The sequence below is a fragment of the Eumetopias jubatus genome, unplaced genomic scaffold, assembly GCF_037043125.1.
Source record: "Eumetopias jubatus isolate StellerSeaLion01/CBP00866 unplaced genomic scaffold, mEumJub1_p1.0 scaffold_6, whole genome shotgun sequence".
NCBI classification, from domain to species: Eukaryota; Metazoa; Chordata; class Mammalia; order Carnivora; family Otariidae; genus Eumetopias; species Eumetopias jubatus.
In genome coordinates this window covers 44,067,881-44,084,256 of record NW_028274812.1, presented here as the reverse complement: position 1 = coordinate 44,084,256, position 16,376 = coordinate 44,067,881, and the positions used below count along the sequence as shown (strand labels likewise).

Sequence of the window (16,376 nt, the reverse complement as noted above, 5' to 3'; positions counted from 1 at the left end):
TAACCCATGCATATATGGTTATTAATTTACTACAAAGGAGCCAAGAATACTCAATGGGAAAAGGATAGTCTCTTCAATAAATGGTGTTGGGAAAACTGGGCAGCCACATGCAAAAGACCCCTATCTTAATACCATACACAAAAATCAACTCAAAATGAGTTAAAAACTTGCATATAAGGCCTGAGACCATAAAACTTCTAGAAGAAAACAGAGGATAATCTCCTAGACATCAGTCTTGGCAATATTTTTTTTGGATTTGCCACCAAAAGCAAAGGCAACAAAAGCAAAAATAAACAAGCAGGACTGTATCAAAAAGCTTCTGCACAGCAAAGGAAACCATCAACAAAATGAAAAGGCAACCTCTGGAATGTGAAAAAGTATTTCCAAATCATATATCTGATAAGTTGGGTTTTTTTTTTTAAGTAGGCTCCACACCCACCGTAGAGCCCAACATGAGACTTGAATTCAAGACCCTGAGATGGAATCCTGAGCTGAGATCAAAATCGGATGCCTAACCGACTGAACCACCCACATGCTCCTGTGATAAGGATTTAATATCCAAAATATATAAGAAACTCATACAACTGAACAGCCAAAAAAAAAAAAAATCAAGTTTTAAAATGGGCAGAGGATCTGAATAGGTATTTTTCCAAAAAAGACATACAATGGCCAACAGGTACATGAAAAGGTACTCAACATCACTAACCAACAGAAAAATGAAAATCAGGGCGCCTGGGTGGCTCAGTTTGTTAAGCAACTGCCTTCGGCTCAGGTCATGATCCTGGAGTCCCGGGATCGAGTCCCACATCGGGCTCCCTGCTCAGCAGGGAGTCTGCTTCTCCCTCTGACTCTCTTCCCTCTTGTGCTGTCTCTCATTCTCTCTCTCTCAAATAAATAAAATCTTTAAAAAAAAAAAGAAAAATGAAAATCAAAACCACAATGAGATACCACCTCACACCAGTTAGAATGGCCATTATCAAAGAGCCAAGAAATAACAAATATTGGCAAGAATGTAGAGAAAAGGGAACTGTTGGTGGGAATGTAAATTAAAACTGAATTTTAAGTAATCAAAAACTAGTAGTCTTTGCTTTCTAAACATAAAAAAATAGGTAAGTTCATTCAACTACTTTAAATAACTTTAGACACATTAACACAAAAGGTTTAAGACTATTCTTCAGACGTGATTCTGAATTTCCTTATTTACAATTCTATCATAACAAGGAAGAACTTTCATTGGTTCAGGTTGAGATTAAGATTACCTCAATTAAGAACAATGATCAGGTAAATAAGTGGTTTGCCTTTCACAGAAAAAGTATAAATTCAAACCAATAAATATTTGCCAAGTACTCATTATATAAAACAAGGAATTCAAGAGCATTAAGGCAGCAAACAACAAAGACAAGTCTATCTCCTCCTATGAAAAAATTATAGAGCTGTTGATTTCAATGTGTAAAAAGGTGAGGAGTCCTATCTTCTGGTTACTTGAAATGCTTCATTCAAAAAAAGTACCTTGGCAGCCATTTGGAATGAGGGCCACATTTCATTTAACCTCTTATAAGCCTCTGTTCTGTTTATAAACTAGTAAAAATGAGGCTTTTTATAAAACCACTACAGATGTGGAGAAAGTATACCAAGTGGCATTCCAGAGGATTCTCTTTGTCTTTGAATATAACTATTTCAAAGTACTACTAGAAAAAATATTCTATAGCAAATTATGCCAAAACTTAGAAGGATCAATAGCACCTGGGCGAAAATAAAAATCCCAATCAAAATAAATTTTCCTAAATCAGTAGCTAGGCTTAATAAATGCTACTTTCATTTATGTAGCCATTAATCTCCAAAGGAAGCTGAATAAGCTAATTATTTCTCAGTCAGCCTTTTGTTTACTCATACTTAGGAACCTAAGTGCCACACATCTTTAAATGCCAAAACTAAAACAAAACTTTAGTTCTAGGGGCACCTGGGTGGCTCAGTTAAGCGTCCAACTCTTGATCTCAGCTCAGGTCTTGATCTCAGGGTCGTGAGTTCAAGCCCTGCACTGGGCTCCACACTGGGCGTGGAGCCTACTTTAAAAAAACAAAACAAACAAACAAAAAAACTTTAGTTCTAGAACATTTCAAAATAAAGTTTTGAGAAAATTAACAAATATCTCCCCAAAATTAAAGAACTTAATTCCTAGTCAAACTTTTCAGTACATTATTCCTCAAATGAGATGGAATGCTCAGTACTACTGAGAAAGCTTCAAAAAAGCTTCTGTAATGTCATGGCAAGGCAATATATATTTCTTACGGTCAATAAACACACATCTGCCCCTATAAGAGCAATGTAACTACCTTGTAGAAAACTGTGAATTTTATATGAAATGTAGTCCAAATCTTTCATCCCATTCTGTTCCAGAAGGATAACTAAAAACTATAGTTCATCTCTAACTCTGAATTTTAGTACTGAAAAGTAGCATCAATAAAGCAACCATACTTATTTACTAGACATCTACCATATAGAAAAGGCATAAAACAAAGCTCCTGATCTTAAACTCATTCTTTAAAGTAATTTATAATCTTATCAATGACTTGAATTAATTTAGCACTATGTAATGAAGTCTTAAGACCACTTATCACACAAGAAAATAAAAATAAGAGGCAGAATCACTATTTTGAAGCAGATTCTCAGGCCAAAGCATAAAATAAAACTAATTACCAAAGTCTAGGTTCCCTGACTGAGAAAATCTATCCTGATGGGAAGAACACTTACACCATTTCAGATGCCCTGGCCAAAGTCAAGGCTCAGCCACTGTTCAATGTAAGGCATGACAGGAGATACTTCCCCCAGTTTTAAAACTGAGCATCCCAGGCAAACCTAGGGTCACCCTAGCTTAAGAAGTAGTAAGGAGAAAGCAATTCAAACTTTTATTTAGGACTTATGTATTAATCTCTATGCAATAAAGAGTTGAGTGGATTAGAGAAATCTCTAATCCCCTCCAGTTTTAAGTCTCTCTCACTAAAACTGGCCATTGTCTTCTGACTCATTTTACACGGCCTCTAAAACTCTAAGACTTTAGTGATAACTCCTTCCTTCAGCCTTCTCTCTTCTAGAACATAACACTCTGATTTTACTCCAAACTCACTGGCTATTCCCTCCGTTCTTCCTCTACCTGACAGAAAACATGAAATGTCCCAGAGCTTGATCCTCTGCTGTCTTCTATATGCTCTCTCCATGTGACCACCTTTAAACACCATTTATACTCAGATATCTCTCAAAATTCATACCTCCTCCTCTCATCTCCCCACTGAGCTCCAGACTCAATATTCTACCTGAACTTCTAAAAAGCATTTCAAACTTCACAAGACCAAAACAGAACTCAATTCTACTTGCCTTCCTCACTCTTCCCTGCCTCACGAAATGGTACTACCATAGACTATAATTACTGAAGCCAAAACTAAGACATCATCTTTGATTCCTCTTTCCCTCCTTTTCCATCTCCAAACCATCAGTAAATCCTGTCAGGTTTCTCAAGTATATTCCAAACCCATTCTCTTCTCTCCAAATCTGATCTTACCACTATGATCAAAGCCATCATCTGTCACCTAATTACTACAGTAACCTAATAACTGGCTTCCCTACTGATCTTCTTTCCCACACCCCTCCACAATTTCTTCCCCCCACAAAACAGCCAGGAGTGATCTGTAAACACCAAGGATAGAGAATGTCTACTTTGTTTCCCCAATACATAGAACAGTGTCAGCCTCATAGTAGACACTTGGGTGAATGAATGAATAGTCATCTCTCCTCCCCTTTCACAGCTAACTTCCCCCCATATAGAAGAGAATCCAAACTTCTTACAATGCCTTATATTATCAGGCCTCCTTCACTCCTCACATCCCCGCTCTCTATGGTCCAAATTCACTGGCTCTTGATATTCCTCAAACTCCTCATTTTTACCATAGAGCTGTTTCTGTACCCTCCACCTAAACACTCCTCCCTCATGCCTGGTTCCTTCTCATCATTCTGGCCTCAGCTCAGTATAAGTTCCTCAGAAAGGCCTTCCTGACCAGCCTATCCAAAGTAGCTCTACCCATCTTCGGTCACCTCACCCAGTTCCTTTTTTTTCATAGTACTTACCAGATGAATTCTCTTGTCGTTAGTTTACTTACAGACAGCTTCCTCCTCACTAGAATGTAAGCTCCCTTAGAGCTAGGACCTTATCTTTCTTGTTCAGTGATGTATCCCTAGAGACTAGTACAATGCTTACTACATAATATTTATTGAAAGAATGACTCACAAACATTTACCAAGTACTTATTATGTGCCAACTGCTATGCTAGGCAATAACAATGGATTTTTTTTAATTTAACAAAAATAAAAAGTGGAAGTAAAATATTAGTATGAGGAGCAATTTGATGTTCATTTTATGTTAACCATTCCCACACTTAAAATGAAAGATCTTATATGATAAATTCTTTTTTTTTATAGATTTTATGTATTTATTTGTGAGAGAGGATGAGAAAGAGAGAGAGAGCAGGAGAGGGGGGAAGGTCAGAGGGAGAAGCAGACTCCCCGCTGAGCAGGGAGTCTGATGCGGGACTGGATCCTGGGACTCCAGGATCATGACCTGAGCCGAAGGCAGTCGCCTAACCAACTGAGCCACCCAGGTGCCCTTATATGATAAATTCTACTTTTCAAAATATTATTTTGATGGTGTAAAATATGAATACCCTTAAAGTAGTAATAATATTTAGTATCTCATTGCAGCTTTGGAAGTTATCTAGATGATGACATTGTTCATTTTTTAATGCACATTTTATACATTAGTTCCCACTACTTAAGCCATCACCCAGTAAAATACTACCTAGGACTCTACATGTCTTCAGAATACGCATATAAACATTTCACCCAATCAGAAAACATCAGGACTCTGTAAAATCTTTCTGTCCTCAACACACAGAAATATTTACAACATGATAATAGTGATTGTCAACTTACCATTTATGGCCTGGCCTCAGATTAATTAACCAGCTTCATTCAAGCCAAGAAGTGATCAAATTCCAATTACTAATCAACTTCATTTCACAAAAGTCATCACTAAAGTTGAGATTCCCGCCTCAACTCCCAATGCCTATTATAATAGAACATGTCCAACTGAGTTTAGGTGAAAGAATTATGTTTCATTGTTACCACGGTACTTTTAGATCCATCTAATTCAGAACCACAGCAGAAAACCTTAGTATCTGATGTAATCAGACCAGTTACCATCACTATCATTATGACATCACTAATCACCTATGGCAAAGCAACAACTAGAAAGAGGTAGATTTCAAGCTCAGGGCACTAAACAAATGACATTTCTTCCAGATCTTGTTTTCCATAACATTATGTTTTAGCACACTTTAAAACTATCATATCCTACCCCAAAATGTTGTAAGGGTTGAATATATTAATATTTATAAAATGAATCAAGTTCAGTATAACTAGATATACATACTCAAAATATTACTATATCATACTAGATTTTTAAAACCTAAGGGAAATAGAGGCACCTGGGTGGCCCAGTCAGTTAAGGATCCCAACTCTTGATTTCAGCTCAGGTCATGATCTCAGGGATGTGAGATCAAGCCACAATGTCAGGCTCTGCACTGGGCGTGAACCCTACTTAAGATTCCCTCTCCTCTTCTCCCTCTCTAAAAAAACAAAACAAACAAGAAGAACTTAAGGGAAATATACCCATCCTTCAACCAATTTTGAAATTATTATACATTTTGAATAGTAAGGTATTCTCAAATGCACTCAACCAAAAACATAAAAGACATACCACTTGTTCTATTTAAAATTAGCTTTCTAACCATACTTGCTAATAGAGAAAGAGGAGAGGGCGGAGGGGGGACTTTTGTTTTTTCTTTGTATGGAAATATAGGAACATATTCATCTTATTTACATTTATAAACAGTTACTCTATAAAGCTGAAAAACTGTAGGTACCAAAACAAAATTAAATCTTAAAGCAAAGGTCAAAAGTTCAGGATTTTCCAACTCACTCACACTTGTTACTACTATTTGTTTTTACTGTCATTACTTAAAAAATAAAAAAGTTCCCTTCAGTATTTTCAGCTGATTCTATATTACCTTTCATTTTCTCTTTAGTCTAGTTACATATTTGTATAAGCAAATCAGTTTTAGGATACCTAGAATTAACCCACATATTGAAATAAACTCATTTTAATACCAGAAATTATCTACTTATCCCTGGTCTTCCCATTGGCCCACCGGACCAAAATGACTGCTGACAAATTCAATCAGAAGACAGACCTTTGTTTTCAAAAAAGCTCTAAAATCATTCAATTTCGTCAAAAGATACACTGGACATCATTTCAAAAATATAAATTCTCTTCAAATTCTCAGAAAGGAAAAGAAATCCCTGCATAAATCAACGCAGAGGTCGTTAACTTGACCTTCACCATCTGCTCATTTGTAAAAGAAACTACACTTAAGTTTTTCATCTATGGTATAACTTTATAAAACTAACTAAAAAATAATTTTAAATACTTATTTGGTCATGGGGCACCTGGGTGGCTCAGCTGGTTAAGCGTTATGCCTTCTGCTCAGATCATGGTCCCAGGGTCCTGGGATCAGGCCCAATTGGGCTCCCTGCTCAGTGGAGATTCCGCTTTTCCCCCTCCTCCTTGCTCGTGCTCTCTCCATCTCTCTCACTCTCAAATAAATAAAATCTTAAAAAAAAAACTTATTTGCTCAAGAAAATGAAGAAGCATTAACAAAAATCACATCATTATTACTGTAAAAGTAATCCACTCTCAGCATAGAGGCAAAAAAAATTTTTTTATTGGAAAGGCATGTCCTGACTTACCAATGGTTTATCACTGTCAAAAAAGCTGAGATAAAATATATGCTTTGTAAAGATATCCTGTCCAAATTCCTTCAACTTGGGTACTGTTATAATGTATCTCCTTCCACTATGTTCTTTGCTACAGCTAAGGTCTAGAGGCTGCAATACAACCTCAAAGTCCGTCCTTTAGTTACTTAACTTCTAAGCACTATGATGTTTTCTTCCTCATGGAAAACAATGAAAAAATGGATACAATGCTTGGGTGATATTATACCTCCAAACTTATTATTACAAATCTATTTAAAGAGGTAAGGTTACAAAGATGTTACAGATGGCTTTTGACATGTACAGATAAATTGAAACCACTCCATCCAACCCCTAGGGATAATGAAGTGTCTTCTCACTTACTGAAGTTACTTTGATTGCAGGATTTCCAAATACTCAGTAAGCATCAGAAACCTCTTAACTATGGTCTCCCCTTCTTAGGACAAGTAGTATACATCTTAGAGAAAATAATTCTTACTCACATTTTTACTAACTTCATGCCTACATTAAATTCCATTATTTCTAAAAGTGTTGCAGGACCAAGTTTAAGAGAATGATTTTAAATTTAACTCTGGACTTTTAAAATTTATATATGTCTCCATCTAAAAGTACAGTATGATGACTACAGTTAACAATACTGTATGACTGAAATTTGCTAAGAGGGTAGATCTTAAGTGTTCTTACCACTCACAAAAGTATTGTAACTCTATGAGGTAATGGATATATTAACTAGCTTGATTGTGGAGATCATTTCATGATGCATATATACATCAAAATATCAAGTTGTACACCTTAAATATACATACAATTTCTACTTGTCAATTACATCCCCCAATAACTGGTAAAATTATGTCTAAAAAAACACATCACAAATTTCTAGACTACCACAAAATTGCATTATTTGAAATTTTAATAGCAACTGTGCCTAATATATTTCAAACAGCAGAAAATGCTATCAGAAAAAAAAAATTCACACTTCCAAATACTGCTTCTACTTTTTTGGTTTTGCAAAAGCTTTGAATGTACACGAAAATGTCAGTTACAAGTGAAACTCAAACATTTTGTGGAACAAGGTTACTTAAGAGTTCTATAAACACCTAAAATTGTAGGAAAAATTTTGCGTCTGTCCTGAGGGCAATTTTTTCTGGATAAAAGGCCTATATAACTTCCAGCTTCTCAAAAGGGTTCAAGATCCAATTAAAGTGACTGGAGGAACGGTCAGTGTCAAGTAACTTGTCACAGGCAACCCAAGCCTGATTTTTTTTTTATTCCGAATTGGAGGTGGGGGGGGGTATCCTAATTTGGTGGCTCCTACATAACTTCTAAGCAGATGCAGGCATGAAATGGCTGTCCGTCCGATACAAACCGCTCCCTTCGCACACTGAACGCGACAATCTCCAAATTTTCCTTGAAGGTGCCAGGGAGAAGCGAACGCATTAACACCCCCACTGCTCAAAGATCGATTGGCTCATGCAGGACGTGTCCTCCCCTTACGCCAGAGAGGGCTGCGGGGAGGTGACCAGGTTTCACTGAGGGGCTGAAGTCCCCTCCGGGATCACTCACGGAGGAGACCGCATCACCAGCAACCTCCTCCCGCCCCAAAACGCCCCATGTAGCAGCTGCGGGCGTGGGCGCAGCGGACCCCGGCGCTCCCAGGCGCGCCACGAGCCGCCGCCGCAGCACGGTCGTAGCGACCTTTCGCTCACGTCCCCCGTGAGCCCCGTTATCCACGTTGGCCACACACCCCACGACGGAAAGGGAGGAGGTCGGACAACAAAGCGCAACCGCAGGAGGCCCAGGCGAGCTTTAAGTTGGGGCGCGGGGGCTGCAGCCCGAGGAGGAGCTGGCTGGACGCCGAGCCGCGCGATGCGGGGCGGACGGGGCCGGGGACGCGGCCCGCCAGATGTCAGCCCGCGGGGCCGGGAGGGAAAACAGGGCGGGCGTGCGCGCGGCGGCGTCGGGGAGGCGGCCCGGGGGAAGCCAGGCCTAAGAAGGGAGGGGAGCGGCGCCGGGGTCCCGAGGCGCCTTGGTCGGCCGCGACCCCCACGTCAGCCGGGGGACTGTCCCGTTACTTACCCGCCGGGAGACTGCGGGCTCCGCCGGGGCTGTCCGGGCCGCCGGCCTCCGGGGCCAGGAAGCGCCCCCACATAGCGGGCCGGAGGGCCGGGGGCACACGACTCCCCTCGTCCGTCCTCCCCCGCCTTCGCCTCCTGCTTCTTCCGCGGCGGAAACTTGTGCGGAGCCTGGGGCCGCGGCGGCAAGAGCGGGAGGGCGGGCAGGCGTTCTGGTTAACGGCTGCTCAGCGACGGGCGGGGAGCGCAGGGGCCAGATTCGACGCGGCGCCGCCTGCGGCGGCTGCCATGGCCCAACCCGCCGGGCTGAGGCCCGGGCCGGGGAAGCAGCGGCTCCGCGGTGACGGCGCCTAGGTCCCCGGCTGAGCCCAGGCTGGGCTCAGAGCCTCCAGGCGAAGTTGCAGCTGCGGCTTCTCTCCGCCCCCTCCGCCGGCAGAGCAGAAGCCTGAGTCGGGGCCGGGTGCGGGCGGGGCCTGACGGGGGCGTGGCCTCGGGCGCTTACATAATGCGTGCGCGGCGCGGGGCGGGAACTGCGGCCCGGACCCGCAGGGTACCCTTACGCCGCTTTGCTCAGCCAGCGACCGTGGGTTGCCTCGACGCACCAGCTGCATCCCTCCCTCCGCATCCTTGCGCTCAGTCGGATGAGAAGAGGGGAAGATGAAAAGAACTTGGCCCCGGGGCTGTATCTTTCGGTACCGCCCTCCCTAGGGTAATCCCTCAGGCCCTCCGGGGCACCTCTCTGAAAGAGACGTGGAAGACCTGTGCCCGCAGCATGACTGCTTGAGATAAAAGGCTAGCCCGGGAGGGATTGAGGGACTCCCAGTCTTCTTTGGGATTGGGATTAAAGTCATCTTGCATTTCAGAAACGTCGTTGATAGATCACTTTGGGGGATAGAAAAGAAGTCGTGTTCCTGAATTCTCAAATTCAATGGCGCGGGAGCGGGTAGCAAAATATCTACTATACAAGAATGTGCGCAGGAAAAAGCAGAAAAGAAAAAGACCAGAGGGTTCAGGGAGGGGCCGCAAATTTTAATCTAGTAGCCCAGTGATTCAGATAAGCAACCAGAGAGGAAGGAGTTAAAATGGCACCAAAGTGTGTAATGGGAGTACTTCCTTACACCCTGCACCTTCACGTTTCTCCTGCATTTGGTCAGTTCCCACTCTTCACCTGAACCCAGAATACAAGAGTAAGTATCCTGAGGAAGGACAAAAGGGAGCAGCATCCTCTCCTTAAATCTTACTTTTCACTGGAAATATTAGGATCCTTTCAACATTTAGATAGAAAAGAGTTTATTTAATAAAAGTGGAGCACTGTAGAAGGAGGGTTCTACACCTGGCACATGAATCAGAGATAAACTAAAAAGCAAGTCCCTACCCTCAACAAGACTTCTGAGTCCAGTGATACTTTTTCCTGTTTTAGAAGTTTGCTAACAAAGGCCTTGTATTTCTAATTAAACACTTTGGAGATGGGAAATACTGCTTAAAGCTTTTAAAGGTTAAATTACATTTAGTTGTGTAGTCTATTACTTACCACATCTGTGTTGTAATTTATCTGATTGCAGTTTTATATTTAGTCTCCCACCCATAGAGTTCCATTTATTTCTCCAAATTATGAGCAGTGTTGGCCCCAGGGTCAGCTTTTTCTGAGGATAGAAAGTGAAAGAAACATGAAAGAATGTGATTGGTTCCTTTTCCTGATTTAAATGTGCATTAGTTCATTTGAATAGTTTAGGTATTCAAGTTTAGGAAACTTGAATAGTTGAGGTTCAGAAAGAAACCTAAAAAATAATAATAATAAATTCCAGAAAGAATTATCAGAAGCTATACAGCTATATCCAAGTATCCTTGTTTTCATGATTTATCGTTACCATAGTCTCATATTAGGTACAGTATTTATTATAAACACCAAACTTTTTTTTATACAGTTCTAAGAAATGTATGAATTATTACAGATATATCTTGGTCCTTTGTGAGTTTATATTTATTTGTTATTCCAAAACTCTGCCAACTTCCACTCAATTCTAAGCAGTGTTTTTTTTAATCATTTGCTCAGATTTTCTACATGTTTTTTACCAATGCAAAGGGCATGATACTACACACATTCAAAAGAATGTGTGAAGCTGAGACTATGTAAAATATTTTAATACCTATTACAGGGTAAAAGGAAATATTAAAAACATGTTTCTATTTTGGCAGTTGGCACCAAAGAAAAAAATTTTTGTGTTACTATTAATTAAACTTGAAAGGATACAGATCTAATGCAATTAAAATAACATAAATATTAAGTGAGAGTATTATGTATATGAAGTAAACTGTAACCATTTTTTTAGTCATATAGATTCTGAATATATACTGAACTCAGATTCCCCCCACACCCAGTATCCGTAGTTCTCAGAATGATTAAAATTTATCATAGCAAAGGCTTAAGAACCCAAGAACTACCTAACCATTACCAAGCCTGATGTTGTAAATTGGCATATTTTTGTTTTGTTATGATAGTATGAAAAAACCATGAGGAGAATCTTACAAGCAAAGACATTTATTACTGAACTTAAGTATTTCAGTAATTGTTCTTCTAAACAGAGATAACAAAAGTAAGTAATGAAAATAGTGACTGTGTATGTTTCTGTATGTGTGTATGTGTTTTAATACAGTTGCTTAGGTGAAATTTAGATAATGTTTTGGGACAGGACTCTTTAAAAAAAGTATAAACTAGATCATAAAAGAGTAAAATAGTACCAAAAACACCACATTTAATATCAAACCATATTAAACTCTTCATTTGAAATATTGCATTCCAAAAAAAAACATTTAAAAGTGAAAAATAAATGTTTCATTTATAAATCTTAAGTTCTTTGGATACGAATCTCTGATCTGATTAAGTTAAATTATCTTACATGTGTTTTTCTTACATAAATTTATCATGCTGGGCAAACAACCACCAGAGAATTGAAGAGTGATATAACAAAGGATAAAAATGATATTTTAAAATTAGAAGAAAATAGCTTGTGCATAATATAAGGAAACCTCAAGAGACGTTAATGTTTACAAAAATATAAAATATCAAAACCAATGAAAAGTAGAAAAATTAAACCATCCAGTAACAATTGAAATAGCTCCTAAAGAACAATTGCCACTTGAGAGGGACAGATTTGTGGATGAAGTCTAAAAAATTCCAAGGAACAGATAATTCTGGTGTATCAAGGTTGTTACAAGGGACGTGATATATAACCTCTTCTAGATCATAAAAATGATAACTTACTGAATTTATTGTGGGTTGTTGTAATTTCAAATAATCATTTATGATAATGAAAAAAGGAAACTAAGAAACTCTTGGCAATGGATTTGAAAAATCTTAATTGGATTCCTAGCAGATACATTCACTCTACAAAGGTGAATAGAAGACGTAGAGTTTATTCAACCTGTCTGTGCCTCAATTTCCTCATCTGTGGTGCGACCAGGCCAACAGGGTGAGGATATCTCATCTCAAGTCCATGATTCCTGAGAGATACAGAAAATTAATTCCATCTGTACCTTTGGCTCCAAAGTTGGGTTGGAACGCCAATGAGAATATAGGTAAGACATAAACCACTAAATCATGGAGCAGTCCTTTGAGTAGGAGGCAAGGCTGGGAGGGATGGAATTTAAGTGAAAGACAAAGTTAAGTCTTCAAAGGTACCATCAGTGTTTACTGGAACTACTTAGGATTGACATATTTGTGAATGGAACTTATTTGTGGTCACTACCTGGCCATACTGAGCCTATAGAAAAGATGCAAGGTCATTTACAATGAAGGAAGACAACCACCTTGACAATGTATAAAAAGACAAGTTCTCCCCTACCTGTCTTCTTACTCAGACACCAGAAGGATAAGCGTATAGAGAGAAGGGTGGAGTTCAAGAAAGCAGCTCATACCTTCCCTACACACACACCCACACACACCCACACACCCACACCCACCCACACACACACACACACACTCATACACACACCCACACACACATACACACACACAAACACTCATACACACACCCACACCCCCACACCCCCACACACATACACACACACACACACACACACACACAGCCTCCTACCTAACCTGCACTAGTGGAGAAGAGGGCTATTTTAATAACTTAAAATTTTAATATTTAATATTTTAATAACCTTAAAATATTACAGGACTGGATTGAGATGAACTCAGTGGAAAGGCAGGTTTTCAATAAAGTACAGTGGATTGCGGGAGTGGGACTTTAGAATATATATTTTAAGTGAATTGAGACTTCTCACTAAACCCATTAAATATTTTATGTAATCCTCAAAACAATATGTCATCAAAACAAAAATTAAAAATAAAAATAGTTTTTTTAAAAAATGAACAAAGAAGAAAAAAGACAAAAAACAGACACTTAACCTTAGAGAACAAACTGGTAGTTACAGGGGGGATGGGTGAACTAGATGGAGGGTATTAAGAGTACACTTACTATGATGAGCACTGAGTAATGCATAGAATTGCTGAATCACTATATTGTACACCTGAAACTAATATAACACTGTATGTTAATTATACTGGAATTAAAATTAAAAAATAAATAAAACAATCTGCCATCAACAGTCAATTTAGCTCCATTTTAAAGATTGGGAGAAAAAGGCCCAGAGAGGTAAGGTCATACAGGCAGTAAAGAGCTAGCATCCAAACCTAATCCATATGATCCCAAAGCCCATGCTTTTCCCATCATGCTCTTTAATACATTGCAAAACAAATTATAAGATTTTTCTTCAGATGCCGTATGAGAAGGAAGTACCTAATTATAGGATTTCTGTATAATGTTTAGGGTTCAGCTGAATTGGAAACCATGTGACATTAATCTGTGGTGTTGTATGATTTTTCTTTAGCTGCAGCCAGCGGTTTGAGTATAGGAATAAAGAAGGCAGATAAAATAACAGGATTTTGTGATGTGGGCACTTAGGGAAAGGGGGCAAAGAATTTAAGGATATTGGCTGGAGAATGGAGAATGGGAATCTGGGTCTAGCCTATCTGGAGAAAACAGTGAAATCAAGAGAGGGCTGAAATGTTGACAGAAGGCTGAGGCAATAAGGGAGTGGAAGTTTCTCGTGAAATCAAAGAGCAGATATAATGACGATAGGGGGGTGAACGCTGGAAAGATGGGGCATTACGGTGAGTGGGGAGAATGTTGGAGTTTAAGATTGCAGAGGTGGAGCAGGGGAGTAATTAATCTATGAGGCTGCACTGGAGTTGCAGGTCTGACCTCCCTTCCAGAAAAACGTTGATGTTCAGGCACAAGGAATGCAGTTGACTGACGGCCCCCAGCTGTTAGCACCTGAAGGATCTGCCTCAGCTTTTGAGGGTAGGCCATTTTTCCTGGATAGCTCCAGCCAGTGACTGAGCATGGCAGAGACATTGGGGCCTGCCATTCTTTCCCATGCAGAACCGTTGTAATCATCAGCCTTTGTCTTCTAGCTCTCTGTTGGGTTGACTGAGACTTGGTCAGATCTGCACTGAGGTCTGAGTCTTCCCTTTTCAATCCTATTTCCCACCCCTTTCATTTTTTATAGGTGCTATGCTCCAATAAACCTCTTGCACCCCTACCTCCATTTTAGCGTCTGCTTCCCAGAGAACCCAAATGAAACAACCCGTAAGGATAAAGATATAAAGGAGTTGGGTTGGTTTTATTTATTTATTTTTAAATACTTTATTTATTTATTTGACAGAGACAGAGAGAGAGGGAATACAAGCAGGGGGAGTGGGAGAGGGAGAAGCAGCCTTCTCGCCGAGCCTGATGTGGGGCTCGATCCCAGGACCCTGGGATCACGACCTGAGCTGAAGGCAGATGCTTAACGACTGAGCCACCCAGGCGTCCCAGGTTTTAAATAGTAAAGTAGGGGTTCTATAAAGCATGATGAAAATGTTTCTGAGGACAGGAAACCAAGGATGGGTTATCAGGAAGGCAGCACATAGCAACATGGACTGAAACCACACAATATATACATATGTAAGCACCACAGGGTTTAGTGGACTCAGATTACCACTTGGACACACAAACTTGTGAGAGAAAGTTCTGAGTAGTTCTGACTGGGCTGGTCCTGGCAGCTGCTGTTCCAATTAGAAAAATTTGCCATAATAAAAAAAATGAAATCTTGCCATTTGCAATAATGTGGATGGAACTAGAGGGTATTATGCTAAGCGAAGTAAGTCAGTCAGAGAAAGACATGTATCATATGATCTCACTGATACGAGGAATTCTTTTCTTTTTTTTTTTAAGATTTTATTTATTTATTTGACAGAGAGAGCGAGAGCAGGAACACAAGCAGGGGGAGTGGGAGAGGGAGAAGCAGGCCCCCCGCAGAGCAGGGAGCCAAATGTGGGGCTTGATCCCAGGACCCTGGGATCATGACCTGAGCCAAAGGCAGATGCTTAACGACTGAACCACCCAGGCGCCCCAATATGAGGAATTCTTAATCTCAGGAAACAAACTGAGGGTTGCTGGAGTGGTGGGAGGTGGGAGGGATGGGGTGGCTGGGTGATAGACATTGGGGAGGGTATGTGCTATGGTGAGCACTGTGAATTTTTTAAGACTCATGAATCACAGACTTGTACCTCTGAAACAAATAATACATTATAAATTAACAACAACAACAAAAAAAGAAGATAGTAGGAAGGGAAAAATGAAGGGGGGTGAAATCGGAGGGGGAGATGAACCATGAGAGACTATGGACTCTGAGAAACAAACTGAGGTTCTAGAGGGGAGGGGGGTGGGGGGATGAGTCAGCCCGGTGATGGGTATTAAGGGGGGCACGTATTGAATGGAGCACTGGGTGTTATACGCAAACAATGAATCATGGAACACTACATCAAAAACTAATGATGTAATGTTATGGTGACTAACATAACATAATAAAATAAAATTAAAAAAATAAATTTGCCACTATCCAAGGTGCTTCCAGGAGCAAACTACAAATGTGTGAAATTTACTGTGTTCACTTAGATTGGCAGGATTTTAATAAAGAGTAGTTAATTGGTTACAATTTCTCTACTCAAACAAATAATTTTCAAACGTTAGCATGGTTTTCTTAGTAGCTTTCTTACTTCCGGGTAATAGAAGAGAATTCAATTTGATAATGGTGTTAACTTTGGTAAGTTTTCATCCAAAGAATTTTCCCCATACTGCTTACACACTGGAAGAAAATAGTGATCTCGGGAACTGTAAATACAATTAATGGCACTGAAACAATTCCTAGAATGATCTAATGATTTAAGGATTGGGCCTTTTTGCTAAAATTTCAATGGAGGTCTAGAATTTTAACAAGTATTACATTCAGAAAACAAAACACAAGTCTAGCTGCAATTTTCAGGTTTATGGGGAAACTGATTTCTTATATTTTTTTCTGATTATAAAAATAATACAT

The 16,376-nt window shown here is 39.9% G+C and overlaps 1 protein-coding gene across 1 annotated transcript in view; it reads right to left on the bottom strand.

The window, feature by feature from the left end:
* The window catches only part of CEP85L (centrosomal protein 85L), a 164,599-nt gene extending 155,422 nt beyond the window's left edge, over positions 1-9,177 (bottom strand). Inside the window, exon 1 of the mRNA XM_028117027.1 lies at positions 8,956-9,177. Coding sequence (XP_027972828.1) covers positions 8,956-9,028 — 73 coding nt within the window. The 5' untranslated portion in view covers positions 9,029-9,177. The remainder of the gene's footprint in view (positions 1-8,955) is intronic.
* Between the last annotated feature and the right edge of the window lie 7,199 nt (positions 9,178-16,376).